This window comes from Clarias gariepinus, chromosome 17 (assembly GCF_024256425.1).
Source record: "Clarias gariepinus isolate MV-2021 ecotype Netherlands chromosome 17, CGAR_prim_01v2, whole genome shotgun sequence".
Lineage (NCBI taxonomy): Eukaryota > Metazoa > Chordata > Actinopteri > Siluriformes > Clariidae > Clarias > Clarias gariepinus.
In genome coordinates, this window is record NC_071116.1 from 11,492,568 (window position 1) to 11,512,611 (window position 20,044).

The 20,044-nt window shown below is 39.5% G+C and overlaps 1 protein-coding gene across 3 annotated transcripts in view; it reads left to right on the forward strand.

Annotated features, from left to right (window-relative positions):
- smg6 (SMG6 nonsense mediated mRNA decay factor) overlaps positions 1 to 20,044 on the forward strand; it is a 64,278-nt gene that overhangs the window by 15,257 nt on the left and 28,977 nt on the right. Inside the window, exons 8-10 of one of the 3 annotated variants that reach the window (XM_053515867.1) lie at positions 1,521 to 1,727; positions 19,339 to 19,400; positions 19,812 to 19,957. In XM_053515867.1, the coding sequence (XP_053371842.1) occupies positions 1,521 to 1,727; positions 19,339 to 19,400; positions 19,812 to 19,957 (415 nt within the window). Of the gene's footprint in view, positions 1 to 1,520; positions 1,728 to 2,090; positions 2,627 to 2,820; positions 2,840 to 19,338; positions 19,401 to 19,811; positions 19,958 to 20,044 lie in introns of those variants that run through there. The other 2 variants (XM_053515868.1, XM_053515870.1) reach the window with 2 other exon arrangements.

A 20,044-nucleotide genomic window follows, 5' to 3' on the forward strand; every position in this document is an offset into this window, starting at 1 on the left:
GGGAGCCAGTGAAGAGATTTAAGACTGGGCGTAATATACTGCAGCTTTTAAAGGATTTTTCCAGTAGTCCCAATGAGAAGTGCATTGCAGAAGTCCAACCTGCAGGGGACAAACGCATGGACTAACTTTTCTGCATCTGCAAAAGTGAGTGCTGGATGCAGTTTTGCAATATTCCTGAGGTTGAAATAAGATGTCTTACACAGATGTTTGATGTGAGCATCATATGTCAAATGAGAGTCCATTTTAACCCCAAGGTTAATAACAGGTGATGACATTGGTATGTCCTGACCAGAAAAGGTATTACTGGTGATGTTAGATGTCCTAACCAGGTGTGGGGTGTCTACTAAAATAGCTTCAGTCTTAGAGCTGTTTAGCTGCAGGAAGTTTTGCTTCATCCATGACTTTATCTTCTCCAAACAGATGGTCAAAGTGGATGATGGCAGAGTAGACGAGGGGGTTGAATTTATCCTGAGATAGAGCTGAGTATCATCAGCATAGCAATGAAATAAAATACCATGCCGGCTGATGATACAACCCAGGGCAAGCATATACAAAATAAACAAAATGGGACCGAGCACAGAGCCCTGAGGAACACCACAGGTGACATTGTGTGCAGCGGATTTAGCCTCTTCCAGGGCAACATGCTTCGTTCTTTCCGTGAGAAACGAAGTCATCCATTAGGGACAGGTACAGTAGTGCAGAGGAACTTAATGGAGACGAGCGGATGGTATCCACTTTTTTCCTGAAGAAAGTAATGATGTTATTGCATTTCTCCTCTGTAGCTTCCAGATGAGATTGAAATTGTGGTTTCAATAGGCGATTAATAGAAGATAAAAGTTGCTTCGAATTTCCAGAGCTATTGTTAATGATATTTGAATAAAACTGTGATCTCTTAATGCTCTTTCATATGCCTTCTGATGTTCCCTGTAAACTTGCTTGTAAACAGTGAGTCCTGAGGTCTGTAGACGTCGCTCAAGAACACGCCCATCTGTCTTCATCTTCTGCAGCTCACATGTATACCGGGGCTGAATGTGAGAAGCAAGACAGTTCTATATCTGACAGGATCATGGAAGTCAAGTAGACTGCTGAGGGATTGGTTGTATAAGTCAACTGACTCAGTGACTGAGGAACATTTAACAAAGGAGAGATGATCTTTGCTCAGAGTATCTGGGTTGATCTTTTTTTAAATTTCTCTAACATATTTGTTGTTTTGCTTTTGTTAGAGGTGTGATGTCTTTTAAACCTGCAGTAGAAGAAATTAGTAGTTTGGTTTCTAGTGTTCGTTGGTTTATTTATTAAAAGTCTTAACATCTACTGTACTGTTTGTGGTTTGCTTATGCAAAACACCCTAATTTCATGATACCATCCAGATTCACTCACCTCTTTATATTTTTGTTCATAACCTAAAGCACAAATAATATAATTATCATAAAAATTAAATTTGATTCTTCCCGAAAAGTAAAAAAAAAAATTATTTTGAACAGTTACATGATTTCATTCCTATTATCTCCTTTCACTAGGCTGAGCAGATTGAGCACAGACTGAAGGTGGATGTGGAAAGTGGCACCCGTGGCCCAAGGGTGCATGGAACAGTTCGAGGTCAGAATGCCACCCGGCAGGAAATTTGGATACGCCCTTCTGTGCGTCCTGTAGTGGCATCCCTCACTGAAGGCAGTGAGTCTGGCAAAGAGCAAGATGGTGGACTGGGGGCAATGAGTGCAAGTGATGTAAGTGTTGAATTCAGTCCACACACCTTTAGAGCCACTGCCATACATTTTGACCTCCTTTTTTTGCATAAGGGACAAGGCTGCCTAATTTTATTAACTTGAGATCAGAATGTAAAACTAGCAATTTGTGATAGGTAACTTAGTAATTCGTAAGGACTGCATTTAAGCACTCAGCAAAACAGTTGTTTTGAAGTTGCCACTATATAGTTCTGGGGTTTCTTAATGACCTGTAAAGTGTAAAAAAAAAAAAAAAAAAAAAACATCTTCCTTCTGGTATGTCACTTCCAGCCTCCCCAGGGAAGAAGTATCCTTGAAGAAATATTTTGTTATTATAAAGTGATTATAAGATAAATCAGATTAGTTTTTGCTGTACAAGTTTCAAAATGATTTTTATACTTGCTTTGTGGTTATTATTAAATGAGGTGTGGCAGTAGCACTTTAAAATATATATGCAGATACACTCTCTACATTAGCCATTAACTTAAACGTAAACTTTCCTTAAACTAAACTTAAAATGATTGCTGAATCACAGAATAGAACTAATGATAGTTTTATTTTGGTTATTGGTTTCTCAGGTTGCCCACAGTGCACATAACTCCTGTTGACAGTAGTGCCAGTGTGAATTCAATTCATTTCAATTTTATTTGTATTGCGCTTTTAAGAATTTTCATTGTTGCAAAGGTTTGTATGGAATGTGATTGTGTATAAATCAAAATGGTCAGATAGTCCTGGAAGACCAAGCCCAGGGCGACAGTTGCAAGGAAAACTCCCTGAGATGGCAATAGGAAGAAGATGATGACCTTGAGATGAACTGGACTCATCAGGGAACCCATCCAATTTGGGTAAAACAGAAAGCAGGGATTGAGCTGAATGGAGAGAAGAGGAGAGATAACAGTATGGTATGGATAGTTATGGTCACAGTCACATAATGTATAAGGTGAATGTACAGTCGGCCAAAAGTTTTGTGAATTACATTAATATTGGAAAAGTTGCTGCTTAAGTTTTTATAATAACCAGTGCAGAGCTAGCTCAGGAATGGCAGCAGGCAGGTGTGAGCGCATCTGCATGCACAGTGAGGCGAAGACGAAAAAGGCTTGTCCGGAGAAGAAAAGGTGAGTGCTACCATCAGTCCTGTGCCAACAGTAAAGCATCCTGAGACCATTCATGTGTGGGGTTGCATCTCTTCCAAGGGAGTGGGCTCGCTCACAATTTTGCCCCAAAACACAGCCATGAATAAAGGGTTAGCAGGCAAAAGTGATAACTAAGTGGCTTGGGGACCAAAACATTGAAATTTTGAGTCCATGGCCTGGAAACTCCCCAGATCTTAATCCCATTGAGAACTTGTGGTCAATCCTCAAGAGGCAGGTGGACAAACAAAAACCTACTAATTTTGACAAACTCCAGGAAGTGATTATGAAAAAATGGGTTGCTATCAGTCAGAATTTGGCCCAGAAGTTGATTAAGAGCATGCCCAGTCGAATTGCAGAGGTCCTGAAAAAGAAGGGCCAACACTGCAAATACTGACTCTTTTCATAAATGTCATGTTATTTTCGATAAAAGCCTTTGAAACGTATGAAGTGCTTGTAATTATATTTTAGTACATCACAGAAACAACTGAAACAGAGATCTAAAAGCAGTTTAGAGCAGCAAACTTTGTGAAAACTAATATTTGTGTCATTCTCAAAACTTTTGGCCACGACTGTATATTTAATGTAGAGTGAAAGCAGGGACTCCGGCAGGACTAACTATAACAGCATAACTAAAAGGGAGAGCCAGAAAGAAACACAGACATGAGGGCTCCTTAAGATATAAAGCAACCAATCACCTCACCGTCAACAAATCTGAGAAATCAATGAGAGTGGAAAAGACAGCATCTAAACATACCAGTTCACCATAATACTCTACGTCCATGAGTCCTCCAGATCTGCTTCTTTACCTAAGGCAAATCTATTTACAATAATACTTGGCTAAATAAATAGGTTTTTAGCTTAGACTTAAACACTGAGACTGTGTCTGAGTCCCGAACACTATTTGAAACGCTATTCAATAACTTTGGGGCTTTGTAAGAAATAGCTCTGCCTCCTGCTGTCAAAATACGCCGTACTGACAAGCAGCCTGCATCCTTTGATTAAAGTAGGCGTGACGGGTTGTAAGACACTAGCAGTTCACTCAGATACTGCGGCGCAAGACCATTTAATGCTTTATATGTCAAAAGTAGTATATTAAAATGAATGCGAAAATTTCACAGAAAGCCAATGAAGTGAATATAAGATAGGGGTGATGTGCTTGTTGTATCTTCTGGTTTTAGTGAGGACTTTCTTTGCTGCATTCTTAACTGAGTGAAGCTTGTTTATGCACCTAGTTGAACAAACAGCCAGTAATACAACCTAGAGGTGTCTACATGAGCTTTCAATGAAAGACTAGAATCTATAATCACACCAAGGTCTTTCACTGTTGCACTTGATGGAACAGAAAGGCCATCTAAAGTTAGTGTGATCTAAAATCTTGCTTCTAGTTGAATGCGGTCCTATGACTAGAACTTTTGTCTTATCAGGATTAAGCAGAAGAAGGTTAATTAGCATCCAGTCTCATATATCCGTTACGCATTGCTCAACTTTAGCAAGCTGTTTTTTCTCATCTGATTTTGCTGAGATGGATACTGTGTGTCGTCAGCATAACAACGAAAACTATCTACCATGCTTACGGATTATGCTACCCAAAGGAAAAAAGCACCGAACCGTGTGGAACACCAAACTCCACTATAGAACATGCAGTATAATCACCATTGAAATCAACATACTGATAAGGATCGGTCAAATAGGATCTGAGCCAGTAGAGGGCTTTTTTTAGGAGAACGCCACGTTTTCTAATCTGTGAAGGAGAATACTATGATTAATGTTGTCAAAAGCTGCACTGTGGTCGAGTAACACAAGCATAGTGACGCAACCCTGGTCAGAGACCAATAGAAGGTCATTTACTACTTTAACAAGTGCTGTCTCTATGCTGTAATGAGGCCTAAATCCTGACTGATACAGTTCCTGTATGCTATTTCTATGTAGATATGAGCATAGCTGCTCAGCTACTATCTTCACCAGAATCTTAGAGATAAAGGGGAGGTTTGATATCGGCCTGTAATTGGACTGAGGTGGTCTGTTTAAGAAAATGTGTCGATATAGAATCTAATATACAGGTTGATGAAGGTATTCTAGGTTCCGATGTGACATGGATAGTTTAATATCTGCATCAATTAAATTGTCCGGTTTCAAAGCCTCAATTTTATGCCTAATACAGTGGAACCTCGGATTGCAAGTAACACAGTTTGCGAGTGTTTCGCAAGACGAGCAAAGATTTGTAATAAATTTTGACTTGGAAAATGAACAAGTCCTGGTTTACAAATACCAAGTATCATGTATCACGCATGCGCTTTTTGATTTGACGCCGAATGTCACATGATCACAACAGAGCCAACGTTTTTTTTCTCTCTTGTTCTGCGGAATTGTGGGTACTCGTCTTCCCTGCTGGGTCTTAGTGCTTATCTCTTACTGGTATAATTAACATCCGTGCGCATGTGTTCTGTTTACTATACGTAAAACATATTTTATGTTGTATTTCTAAGCGTGTGTGTACCTGTTTCTTATAACACATAGGTGTGCACGCGTATAAAGCAAAAGCAAGTCTCATTAGAGGGTAAAGATCCATTTTCTTTCTCCCTCTCTGTATTAGCCTGTCGTTAGTCATTGTGTGTGTGTGCGCTTAAATTTACACTGTGCTTACACGAGTGTCATTAACAAGGTTCCTTGCAAATTTTTTCAATAAAAAAGTCTTTCTGTTAATATATGTGTGTGTGTGTGTGTGTAATGAACACACACACACACACACACACACACACACACACACACACACACAGCGCCTGCGCGCATAAACGGAAACATTATCTGTTGGGACTTTTTTTTTTTTTTTTAAAGGTAAATTGCAGGTTGATTTGCTTTATTTTTACTATAACGAATAATGTGAGTTTTTTGATTATTTATTATGGAAAAATTTGCTTTGATTTACGAGTGTTTTAGAATACGAGACCACTTCCGGAACGAATTATGCTCGTGATTTACGGTTCCATTGTATTTACAATTTAATTATTTAAAATGTTCATGAAGTCCTCACTATTGCACAATGTTGTGGATATTTTTGCAGTGGTCTTAATTCTGGTTAATTTGGCAACGTTATTAAATAAAAATCTGGGATTATTTTTGTTATTTTTTGTAAGAGTGGAGAGATGCGTTGATCTAGCTACACTAGTTCAGGATGCTCTCCTTCCATGCTATTTGAAATACTAACAATTTAGTTTGACGCCATTTACGCTCTAATTTCCGACACTTTCAAGTAGTTTCGTGATTATCAGAGATTTTTTACAGGTAATTGAAAAGAGGCCTCCAAGAAACTTTAAATAGATCTATATTTCCAGACATACTATATCTAAGCCTCTTTACATGAAGGGTGGAAGAAAGTTTAGACAACCAAATCTTGAATGGTGGCCTTGACTTATTCTTCCACATGCAGAGAATAGATTTTTTTGCGATAATCATACCATACTGTGTAGGCACTCGGAAAGCATTGTTAACATGCTGCAAGGAGACTGATCAGCCAAAAAAAGCAGTTGCAGGGTCTAAGGGAAGTTTACAAGCATAAACCTCTGGAAGAAATTGAAAAACTTAGATTTTAGGGCATGCCCAAAAAAGATGACCAATCGAACCCTCAGCAGATTCACACTTATTGCAGAGAGAGGGAATAGTGGGATAAAAAGTGTGAAGTTTAACCCTAGAGGAGTGCAATCTATGTATCTATCTATGTGTGGGCCAGGGGTAGCTCAGTGATTAAGGCATTGGACTACGGTTCGGAAGATCCTAGGTTCAAACTCCACAACCACCAAGTTGCCACTGTTGGGCCCTTGAGCAAGGCCCTTAACCCTCAACTGCTCAAATGTGTAATGAGATAAAAATGTAAGTTGCTCCGGATAAGAGCGTCTGCCAAATGCCTAAATGTAATGTAACACCTTGTACTGAATAAGTTGGTGCCTAGCATTAATAGAGCAGGTGTATATATTTTTCTTCCTCAGAAACATGAATATCCAGTGCCTTTTCCCAATCGTTTTTCATATGACTAGTAGAGACGTCTAACTGACTTGTAAAAAAATCTACAAATTTTGTGACTAACTTTGGGTTATTGGGAACGCAAGTAAGTAGTTTGTGTAATTCATTATCAGCTGCAGAGTTTCAAAGTTCAGCATAGTGGAACGAACATAATTTTAAATTTGTAGGTATCTAAAGAAATGCGAAGCAGGAAGGTCGAATTTTTCTTTTATTTGAGAAAAAGTAGGAAAATTGTTGTCTTTATATAAATATCTCAGAGTGACTATTCCTTTTCTCGCCCAACCTGCGAACACTGGGTCTAATAATGAGGGTTTGAAGGCAATGTTACGACACACAGGAGCAAAAAAGGAAGTACCTGGCAGTTTGAATGTCTTACTAAACTGATGCCATATCCTGAGAGAGTTATTAATTATGTAGTGGGATCTAAATGCAACTTTAGATTTCTCTGGTGCAGTAAATAGGAATGAGGAGAGAGATGAGTTTAAAGTACCACGCTCAATCACAAGCCATGAAAGGAGATCAGCTATAAGACCAAAAATTCACTTTTTTTTGTCAGTTTACTGAATATCCTGAGAATTTACCAAATGTTTCCTGTAAATTAAGCAGGGGAGGTACAGACTGTTCTGTGTTGCGGAGATACAAAATAATGAGATAAATATGATGAATAATTTGGCATAAATTTGGAGGTAATATTAAAGGGTTCTTTTTAATGGCAAGGGCAAGGGGTTCAACTGCAATTGCAAAAAGCAAGGGTGAGAGAGGACAGCCCTGCCCATTGCCTCTATCTAGTAAAAATTGAGATGATCTATTAAAATTGGTTAAAACCGAAGCTCTAGGATGAGCGCATAACATTTTCACACAAGAGGTAAATGTATCACCCATGTCAAATTCTCTAATCACAGCTAAAATATAGTCCCACTCAATTTGGTCAATCGCCTTTTCTGCATCCAAGGCAAGTACTGCAATACTATCTTGAGGCTCAAACCTAGTACACAAGATATTCATTAGTCGCCTAACATTAAAAAAGGAAAAACGGCCAGGAATGAAACCAGACTGGTCCTGATAAACAATTTTCCCAATACAATTATTTAGTCTGTTGGCAAGAATCTTCGTTAAGATTTTAAGATCAGAGTTCAAAAGAGATATGGGTCGATATGACTATGGATTTGTTTTTATCTTTACCTTTTTTTAAAATTAAGGAGATATTTGGCTCATACAAGGACTGGGGAAGGTGATTGTCAACAGCAAAGGGGAGAGCATCTGTGAATTTTTTTTTCTTAATAAAATTCAATACCGAACCCATCTGGGCCTGGTGTCTTCCCACTTGGGAAAGATATAATAGCATCTAGTATTTCAGCGATTGTTATTTCAGCACTTAAAGCTGTCTGCTCTGCACACCCTAACTTTGGAAGATGTATTGAATGAAGAAAATTACTCAATGCTTAAAGGGGTCAGAGCAGCCCTTCGACTTGTATAATTCTTTGTAAAATTCTTTAAATGTGTTGTTGATTTCAGTGGGATTTGTTTAAAAAACACCCTCGTTGTCTTGAGAAAGCAATTTGTCTGGTTTATCGCCAAACAAAATTGTTTTTGTTTACCTTTTAACAACATGTTATTAACTTGGTTTGAAAGAATTGAGTTATATTCTAATTTGAGTACCGCAATTTCATTAAGCAAATCCGAATCTGTAGAATCTCTGTATGCATCTTCTAACTGCGAAAGACGATTATCAATTTCTAGGAGCCGTTTTTCTCTTTTTTTTTTTTTTTTTTTTTTTAATATATTTTTTTCCAATTTTCTCCCCTAATTTAGTGGTGGCCAATTCCTCCCCGTCACTGAGGGGCTCCCACATTAAGGCTACTACTACCATTCAGCCGGGAGGGCGAAGACTATCACGTGTTTCCCCTGAACCGCGTGACGTCAGCCGACCGCATCTTTTCGAACTGCCCGCTCACGCACCGTTAGGGGCGGAGTAACACACTCGGAGGAAAGCGCTAGCCGCTCCTTCCGCGTCTCACAGACGCCCATGATTGGCTGCAGAGCCGTGATTAATGTGGGAGCGCAAGTACTTCTCATCCCTCCCCCCTGAGAGCTCGGCCAATTAGCTCTCTATGTGCCTCCAGCTCTCTCTTTGTGTTTTAAGACTGGATTTGTAAGAAATAATATGTCCTCTCAGGACAGATTTTAGAGTTTCCCATAATATCGAATCTGAAACCTCGCTCGTGTCATTAAATTTGAGAAACTCAGCAAGCAACTCTGATAAATGCTCACAGAACCCGGAGTCCAAAAGCAGATAGGATTAAACGGCCAATTATAACTGGGCCTAATTTCTGACCGATCTAGGGAAAGTGTCACTGCTTAATGATCAGAAATGATTCTATTATGTTGCTTAATTGATTTAACACATGAAATTATGAAATTAGTCAATTAAAAAAAAATCTATCCTAGAGTATGATTTGTGAACCTGCAAAAAAAAGAGTATTGCTTGTCTGTTAGATATTTTAATCTCCAGATATCAACAAGGTCAGGGGAAGCCATCAGATCATTAAGAACAATGGCAAAATTAGTCAGGGATATATCAGCACGTGAAGGAAATCTGTCTGAAATAGGGTCTAATACTAAATTGAAATCGCCGCCTATTATCAGATGTGTGTTTACACTTTGCGAAAAAAGTGGGATCATCGAAATTAGGTCCATACACATTCAGCAATGTGACATGAGTTGAGGAAAGTAAGTCTGATACAATTACATAATGACCATTAGGATCACTAATAGTCGATATGTGCTTAAAAGTAACAGATTTACGAATTAAAATAGCTACCCCCCTGGCTTTGGATGAGAAAGAAGACTGGAATACCTGAGAGATCCAACTGCATCTCAGTCGCCTTTGTTCAGAGTGCCTAATTTGTTGATGTATAGTATATGCTAATACTTTTGTAAAAATATGTCAGCAGCAATAGACTTTAAAGGGATCATACAGGCCTACATGCACTTTTTTTAGGCTGTTTGGACTGAACTGTGTGTTAGGAGAGTGTGTACACAACCACTCTACGATGATAAAGAGCCGCCCAGTGGTTTTCTTTTCATTTATTACAATAACATGCCCCTTCTGAAATCAATGATGTATCCTCGCGATCATGATTCGGGGACGTCCTCCTCTTGATGGTAAAGGCCCAGTGCGATGTGCACGGTCAACTTTAATCCGTTTGGGAAACTTCTCAGTACCCAGGAGTTTCGGGATGAGTTGTTCCACGAACTCGGTTGGATGGCCAGCCGCCATGTTCTCAGGTAACCCCACAATCTTGATATTCGCTCGTCGAGAACGACCCTCGAGACCGTCCAATTTAGCTTGTAGGGCCTTGTTAAAAGCAAGAATTTCCTGACAGGAGGCCTCCAGGTAAGAAATAGGGGCTTCCTGCTTAGCTTTAGCACCCTCCAGGTCAGCAATACGCGAGGTGGTTTCAGGAAAGTGTCGTTTGCAGCTGAGATAAAGTAGCTTCCAGCGAATTAAATCGGTCATTCATACCATTTCTCATAGTCTGAATCACCGATAGAATGACAGTTGAATCTGTGGCCGCGCGAATATCGCCACCCGCCTTGCCTTCATCAGACGGCGGTTTCTCGGCAGGCTGTTTGCCTGAGGAAGTTGGTGAATCATCTTTCTTGAGTTAAGCCTTATTCATTTCACTGCTATATAGTGGCGAGCAAGCTTTCACAATGAAAATAAAAGAAAAAACACAAATTTGTCGAGGCTTTGAGGGAGCACTCTAAATTTACGTTCACACCATGTGGTGCTCTCTAGCGCCCCCTTGTTTTCTCTTATTAAGCACCACTGTAACTCGACCAGCAGTGCTCAGTGACCTGTGCGGTCAGCATGAGATACAACTGCTAACATCCCATAGCAATAACAACCATGCAGCACCAATCAAAAAATTGTGCCTAAATCACATCACATATATATATGTGCATATTCTCTCTCTCTCTCTCTCTCTCTCTCTCTCTCTCTCTCTCTCTCACACACACACACACACACACACAAACAGTCAAAGGTTTGGAAACACCTTTTCCTTTAGTGTTTTTTCTTTATTTTTTATATTTTCAACAATTTACAGTAATACTAAATACATAAAAACTATTAAAGAACACATGTGGTATTATGTAGTAAACAAAAAAGTGTACATTTTAAATTGTCCAGAGTAGCCACATTTAACTTTGACCACAGCTTGGCACATTTTTTGACATTCTCTAACCAGATTCACAAGGTAGTCACCTGGAATGGTTTTTAATTTATAGGTGTACCTTGTCAAGAGTTATTTTGTGACAGTCTATGCCTTCGTAATGTGCTTTAGACTATCTGTTTTCTTGTGCAAAGGAAGGTTAGTAACGGAGTCATTAGTTCTATTAGTGCTACTAGAACTACTGTGGAAATTTATATTATAGCAATTCATATTATAACTCTGTTAAGTAAAGGGAAAAGACAGAACAATTATTGAGAAATTATTATTTTCAATTATTGTCAGTCTGAAAAATCGATTAAACAATATGATGAAACTGGCCGGAAGACTTAAGAGCAACCTCTGCTGCACAGGATAAGTTTATTAGAACGACCAGCCTTAGAAACCACCAATTTATAGCACCTCAGGTTACAGCCCAAATAACTGTTACTTAGACAGAGATATACGAGTAAAACACATTATGCAGGTTTTTAAATAAAGGTTTTTACCATCAAGGGAAAACAAAATCCAAAACTACATAGCTGTGTGAAAAGTGTTTGCCCCTAAACCTAATAACTGGTTGGGCTACCCTTAGCAGCAACAACTGCAATCAAGTGTTTTCGATAACTTGCAATGAGTCTGTTTCAATGCTGTGGAATAATTTTGGCCCACTTATCTTTTTAAAATTGTTGTAATTCTGCCATATTGGAGGGTTTTTCGAGCATGAAGTGCTTTTTTAAGGTCATGCCACGGCATCTAAATTGTTTTAGCCATTCAGAAATGGACTTGCTGATGTGCTTTGGATCATTGTCCTGCAGCAGAACACAAGTTCGCTTCAGCTTATGGTCACAAACAGATGGCCGGACATTCTTCTTCAGGATATTTGGTACATAGCAGAATTCATGGTTCCGTTTATTACAGCAAGTTTTTCAGGTCCTGCAGCAGCAAAACAGCCCCAGATCATCACACTACCACCACCATATTTTACTGTTGGGATGATGTTCTATTTCTGAAATGCGGTGTTACTTTTACGCCACACATAATGGGACATGCACCTTCCAAAAAGTTCACTGTTTGTCTCGTCAGTTTACAAAGTGTTTTCCCAAGTCTTGGGGATCATCAAGATGAATTTTGGTCGGCGGTCACTCCTGGGAAGGTTTTCCACTGTTTCATGTTTTTGCCATTTGTAGATAATAGCTCTCACCAAGATGTGGTTTGCTACAGTTTGCTACAGTCCCAAAGCTTTAAAAATAGCCTCACAACCTTTTCCAAACTGATCGATCTCAATTATTTACTTTGTCATTTATTTTTGAATTTCTTTGAATTGCTGCATGCTGTTTAGCTTTTGAGGATCTTTTGGTTCACTTCACTTTCTCAGGCAGGTCCTATTTAAGTGATTTTTTTCATTGCACAGGTGTGGCAGTAATCAGGCCTGGGTGTTGCTAGAGAAATTGAACTCAGGTGTGAAAAAACAAAATTAAGTTTTACCAGTGGGGGCAAAGACTTTTTAACACAGGGCTATGCAGCTTTGTATTTTGTTTTTCCTTAATAATAAAAACCTTCATTTAAAAACTGCATGATGTGCATTCTCGTTGACTACTAGTGCATACAGAAAGTATTTACAGTGCTTCAATTTTTCCACATTTTGCTGTGTTACAGCCGTATTTAATATAAATAAAATAAATTTAATAAATAAAATTTATTAAATGTATTATTTTACTCAAGATTCTACAACCGAGACCCCATAATGACAATGTGAAAGACGTTTGTTGGAAATCTTAGCAAATTTATTTATATAAAAAAAAAAAAAAACGTGCATAAGTATTCACCGCCTTTGCCATGACACTCAAATTTGAGCATTCTGGTGCATTCTCTTTCCACTCATCATCCTTGAGATGTTTCTACAAACAGACTGGAGTACAGCAGTGGTAAATTTAGTTGATTGGACATGATTTGGAAAGACACACACCTGTCTATATAATGTCCGACAGGTAATAGGTCAAGTCAGAGCACAAACCAAGCCATGAATTTCAAGGAATTGTCTGTAGATCTGGGAAAGGTTACAGAAAATTTTCTTGATGAGCACAGTGGCCTCCATCATCCATAAATAGACGAAGTGTGGAACCACCAGGACTCTGCCTAGAGCCTCAAAGTGAGCGACTAAGGGGAGAAGGGCCTTGTCAGGATGACCAAGAACCCGATGGTCATTCTGAAAGAGCTGTGAAAAACCCCAGAACAACCATTTCTGCAGCACTCCACCAATCTGGCCTGCATGGTAGAGTGTTCAGACGGAAGTCACTCTTCAGTAAAAGGCATATGACAGGCACCTCGAGTTTGCCAAAAGGCACCTGAATGACTCCTGGACCATGAGAATTTTGCCTTAAGTCTTTTTAAGTATGATGCTACAAGATGTTTTTTTTTGTGGAAAGTTCTCTCTCTTCACAGAGAAACACTGGAGCTCTTTCAGACTAACCCTTGGGTTGTTGATCACCTCCCTGACTAAGGCTTGATCACTTCTCCCACGATCACTCACTTTGGCCAGGTGGCCTGCTCTAGCACGAGTCCTGGTGATTCCTAATTTCATCTATTTATGCATGATGCAGGCCACTAAAATTTTTCTTTACCCTTTCCCAGATCTGTGCCTCGATACAATTCTGTCTCGGAGGTCTACAAACAATTCCTTGAACTTCAAAGGCTTGTTTGTGCTCTGACATGCACTGTTAACTGTGGGACCTTGCAGGTGCAGGTGTGTGTCTTTCCAAATCAACAGAATTTAGAAGTTGTAGAAACATATCAAGGATGATCAGTGGAAAGAGGTTGTACCCGAGCTCAATTTTAAATGTCATAACAAAGGCTGACAATACATGTGGTGATTTTATTTTTTAATTTCTAATAAATTTGCTAAAATTTTGAACAAACTTCTTTTACGTTTCATTATGGGGTATTGTTTGTAAAATTTTAAGAAAAGTAATGAATTTAATAAATTTTTAAATAGAGCTGTTATATAGCAAAATGTGGATGTATATACAGGTACCATGCAATAAATTAGAATATAATAAAAAAGTTGATTTATTTCTGTAATTCAATTCAAAAAGTGAAATTTGTATATTATACAGACACATTACTCACAGACTCGTATATTTCAAGTGTTTATTTCCTTTAATTTTAATGATTATGGCTTACAGTTAAAAAATGCCCAGAAAATTTTAATTAAAAAAATTAGAATATTGGATGAATTAAATAAATAGAAAAACAAAACAAAAAGGATTTACTGCAGCAATGTGGCGTGGCATGGAGGCAATTAGTCTATGGTACTGCTGACATGTTATGGAAGCCCAGGTTGCTCTGATATCGGCCTTCGGCTTTTCTGCGTTGCCAGATCTGGTGTCTCGCATCTTCTTTATGCCGGTACCACATAGATTCTTTATGGGGTTTAGGTCGGGTGAGTTTGCTGGTCCATCAAGCACAGGTTCTTAAACTAGGTATAAGTACTTTCGGCAGTGTGGCCAGGTTCCAAGTCCTACTGGAAAATCAAGAATCAAGAATTTATTTTTTGTCACATGCACAATCATACAGAGTACAATATGCAGCGAAATTATTTTTTCGACCACAGAGTCGCGACGTCAGCCACCTAGAAAAAAAGGAATAAGATACTTATTAGGATAACGAGGGTAAAAAATCCCCTCCCAGACTGTCCTTCGAAAAGGGCAGTGTGCGATCAGGGGTACAAAAAATACCTCAGCAACAAGCACAGAAAAAAACATGTACAAGACATAAACATTGCAACGATGAGGGTACAGGGGATAGGAAATGTCCAATGTAGGCAAACAGCTCCAGTCCCTGCAGCTAGAGAGCGCTGGTCCCGATTCCGCCTGCCCACACTGAAGGGAATAAGCACACGAAGGCGTTGGATATGGGGAAGGTAGAGTGTCTATCTGTAGCTGTTATATGTGTGCGTGAGTGCGTGCGTGTCAGTTTGTAAGCCTGTAACATCCCGTAATAGTCTGCGCCAGGTGTCCTTGAAGGGGTAGGGAGTAGGATTCCAGAGCGTCTCGTTATCTTGGTCTTCGGGGAGTTTTTGTCTCCAGCCACGGCCTTGAATGCAGTAGCTGGAAAGAAAAAGGGCAGCCGAAAAAGAAAATCATATTTTCCAGGTTTCGAACAATACCTGCCAATTTCACAGATATTTAATGTCCATCACTGGTCTGCAGGTCTGTCCAAATCATGTTGCATAGCTGCTAGTCTCACCAAGATGTTATCCAATTTGCGGTCCAGAACCACAGTCTGATTACTGACAGCTCTCGTCACCACTATTTCCCAGCCAGCCAGTCTCTTGGGGTTGAGACTGACTGCTTTTAAGATTTTTCGATATCCAAGTATCCCACCTAATCCAATCAGCAGAATCCCAGTTATCAGAGTTCCGAATAGGTAGATATCTTCAACATCCTCCAGAGACAGTGCGGCCAGGCACACAATGCGCCACTTCTCCCAACCGTCCATCGTGTATCCAGCAGCAAACGTCCCAGCAGGACAAGTAGGTTCCCCAGAACCCACATTTCTCGTCGAGAAGATCGTGTCAATTGCATTCAGAGACCACTTGATCAAATCCATATTCATTTTTTATTTTCAAGAGCAAGACGAGGAGAGTCTCTGAAAAGTATTCACAAGACAGACAAGAGAAGCAAGCGGGGAGAGATAAGGGAGGGAGAGCAGATGCGACCGCCTTCGTCAAGAGCAAGGGAGGAAATTAAATCAGTATCTCCGTAAAGCTGGTCAGCAGAGGGAAGCAAGTGCTCTAAAACTTTCTGGTAAATAGCTGCTAAGTGTGCAAAGTGGAGTGACGTCTAAGCCACCAACTTAAGTGCTTTTGAACGTTATTATAAACAAAATGCATAAAACGTTAAATATAGTTCATAGTGAAGGAGAACAAATTTATTCAATTTACATGCATTCCTATGGGAAAAAAAATGAATCGGTGTACAATTAAATCAGGTTACACCACAACTTAGAAACTAATTAAGTTTGTGAACTGAGGTTTCACTGTGTGTGTGTAGAGAGAGAGAGAGAGAGAGAGTGCGCTTGAGTACTCAGGATTGTGCAGTACAGAGTGACATATCCTTTTTTCAGCACGTTATAGACAGTATGATGGCCACAATTTTATCTAATTTTATCCAACTATACAAACATGACAGTCGTAAGTATAGTTGCAAGCATCGATGAGCGGGCCCAAGCACCCTGTGCCATCACCTCCTGGGTGCACCACAACCTGTGTTATTTGAGCATGTGAAGAAATACAAAAAGCCATCGCCTCCCAGGTGCACCACACAGCTTGCACACGTCACTATATAGGGCTAATGTCAGTTTGGGCCCTAAATGTATGTTGTGTGTGTGAGAGTGATGAGTAAGTGTGTTTGTGTGTGGTGCGTTAACATTTGTGATGGTGTGTGTTAGTAAGTGTGTGATGTGTGTGAGACATGTAATTTGTTTGTGTGTTTATGTGGGTCTTTCTGCGTGAGAGAGAGAGAGATGCAAGTGTGTGAGTGTAAACATTTGTGATGTGTGTATATGTGATATCTACATGTGTGGAATAGGCCGCAGATGCTGAAAAAAAAGCATCACACTGTGATGTTACTCAATGTGATGTCACTGAAGGTGTCACTCAATATAATGTCACTCAGTATAATGCTGCACAGGAAGTTATTACCCATTTGAGATATCAAAAATTTCTACAATTTTGCATCCTCAATCTTTTTAGATCACATAGATCATATAAATTCCCTAGGAGGAGTATATACAAATCTATCTGGTCCTTAATATTCTTAGGAAAATATGATATAGTGCTTGGGCCCTAATTGCATTTACATTTTTTATGGCTGGCATAGGCAAAGAAATATCACGGAGTCAAAAGATTTTTGGTTGCTTCTGTGACATTATTCCGGCGACAGAACCATGACATCAGCCCTCATGTCGTCATAGTGTGTGAAGGGCCCTATGGTTTTCCTAAAGTTAAAGCTCATTGAGCTGAACAGAGGTTAATAACTTTTTCTGGGAAACCATATTGAGTGAGATCATAGTGTGATGCTTTTTTCCCCCCGCATCTGGGGCTTTTTGGAGGTCTAAACACAACATTCCCCCTTTTTAATTGAGATATCCCCTTTAAATGCATCTGCCCACTGTGCCCGTTGTCTTTCTGGTGTGCTCGGGTGGCGATGATGCAGGGTGCTTGGGCTTGCTTATCGTTCCTTGCAACTATTTAGAACCCAAGCACTATGACATCAACCCAAAGGATTATTAGGGCCCAAGCACTAGTATGCGCAAGGACCTCTTGTTTTTCTAAGGATTATTATGGCACAGGGCTTTAGGGGGCCCCAACATGAGATTTTGCTGCATAGCTCATACACACTTGTATATATGCACACAAATAGAGCTCAATGAGCCGAACAACTTTCGCATATGTCATGGGCTCAACACATGATCTAAAGACATTGAGGATGCAAAATTATAGAGGGATTTTTGATCTCAAACGGGTCAGGAAAGTGGGTAATAACTTTGTGTGACATTATATTCAGTGACATCATGTTCAGAGACACATTCAGTGAAATCATAGTGTAATGCTTTTTTCCAGCATCTGCTGGACACATACACATCACAAATGTTAACACACACACTTCTCTCTCTTTATATTTCTTCCTCTCTTTCTCAATCTCTCTCTCTTTCCCTCTTTCCATCTTTCTCTCTCTCTCAAACACACACACAGCATAGTGTGATGCCTTTTTCGAAAAGTGGTTAATAACTTTCTGTGGGATATCATATTGAGTGACATCACATTAAATGACATCATAGCTTTTTGGAGGTCTTAACATAAAATTCCCCCTATTCTACATGCACATCACAAATCTTAACACTCACACATTTTCATCTCAATCACACACATACACACACAAAAATAAGTCACATGTCTCACACACTCACGCACACACACAATCACATTAACTAGTCACACACAGACTGACGCACCCACATGTCTCTCTCTCTCTCTCTCTCTCTCTCTCTCACATACACACAGTCTCGTGTCTCATACACATGGTAACACGGACGTTACAAATGTTACACAGACTCAGACACCACACCCAAACACGCACAAACACATTCACCTGTCACGCACAGACTGACATACCTACACATAATTGAATTAAAAAATTTTATAAGCGCTTTTAACAATGGTCATTCTCTTAAAGCAGCTTCACACACACACACACACACACACACAATTGCTTGCAACTATATTATTATTAGGTGGTATATATTTTTCTACCATTTTGGGCTTTTTGGAGATCTTAACATGCTCATGAAAATTGGCAGACAGGTTGGAATCTGCTGCCATTAGAACGCTTAAAAGTCGCGTGGCACGGGGACCCTCAGGGGCCCTTACACAAGATTTTGCTGTATAGCTCATACACATGTGCATTTGCATTTAGGCATTTGGCAGACACTTATCCAGAGCGACTTACATTTTTATCTCATTACACATCTGAGCAGTTGAAGGTTAAGGGCCTTGCTCAAGGGCCCAACAGCGGCAACTTGGTGGTTGTGGGGTTTGAACCTGGGATCCTCCAAACCGTAGTCCAATGCCTTAACCACTGAGCTACCCCTGGCCCCATTTGCACGTATGCACACGAACCTGGTACACATTTAGAGCTCATTGAGCAGAACAAGGTTTAATACTGCATGTCATGGGCTCAACTCAACATGAAGTTAAGTACCTGAAAAGTACCAAGGTTCCACTGTACTTATATTTAGTCCGAAAAAAAAAGTGCCATCAGTGCACCCCTAGATATAACCATATGACTGTTGATGTTCAGGGCCTGGCTTAGGTGCCACTTGAGCACACAGCAGTTTAAATTTCTACCATTATTACTGTATGCATAAGCAAGTATTGTTTCATTTTTGTAGTTGTGTTAATTGCCTTTATCTGTTCATTTTAAAATGTCAGTCTGTCTTGTCCCAGCTAGTCTGCTAATTAGGTTTCTTAGTTACCTAGTTAGTTTTATTAATGTGTTATTAATTTATGTTGTATTTAGCACCTTGGTTCTGGAGGAATGTTGTTTTGTTTCACCGTGTAATAAACTGTATATGGTTAAAATGACAATATAAGCCTACTTAACTTGACTTGTGTTAAATCATTGCTCGGAAATAGTGCCATGTTGGTGCCAGTGCCCCCATTTTAACCAACATTCTCTGTTCTTCTAGCTAAATAAGAGATTTGTCTTGAGTTTTCTCCATGCTCATGGAAAGCTTTTCACTAAAGTAGGGTAAGTTGCTACTCTGTATTTCTGCAGTATTGACACACAGGTCTACTCATGTGAACAGGGTGACTTGTTTTCATACAAGTCACCTTTGCACTAAAATCCACAACATAGTGGATTTTAGTGCAAAAGACAAATGTTCTCAGATCAGTGTATTGGACATATGAATATGCTGGTTAACATAATGTAACATTGATTATTAAACTGCTACATTTGGGATCTAGTGAGAAATGGGTATTGCTACGTTTTAGAAATAACCTTTTTTTCTTTTAATCACTGATTAGCATGATATTAGCATGATTGTTTGAATGTTTGTTTGTTTTTTTCCTTGTTTGCTTGTCCAAATCTTGCTTTTTTGCTTAGCTTAAGAATCTTTAAAGGACTTAAAACAACCTTTATGACTTCTTGGTCTGGCAGGATGGAGAGTTTTCCAGCTGTTGCCACTCGTGTGCTGGAGGAGTTCAAGGCCCTTCTCCATCGTAGCCCTTCCCCTCTGGGAAGCACACGCATGCTTCAAATCATCACAGTCAACATGTTTACCATTCACTATGCCCAGACCAGAAGTATACACATTTAACCTCTCTCCTCACATCAACTGATATTTTACTGCTTGCTCCAGATGAGATCTGTATTTGATGGTTATAGGCATG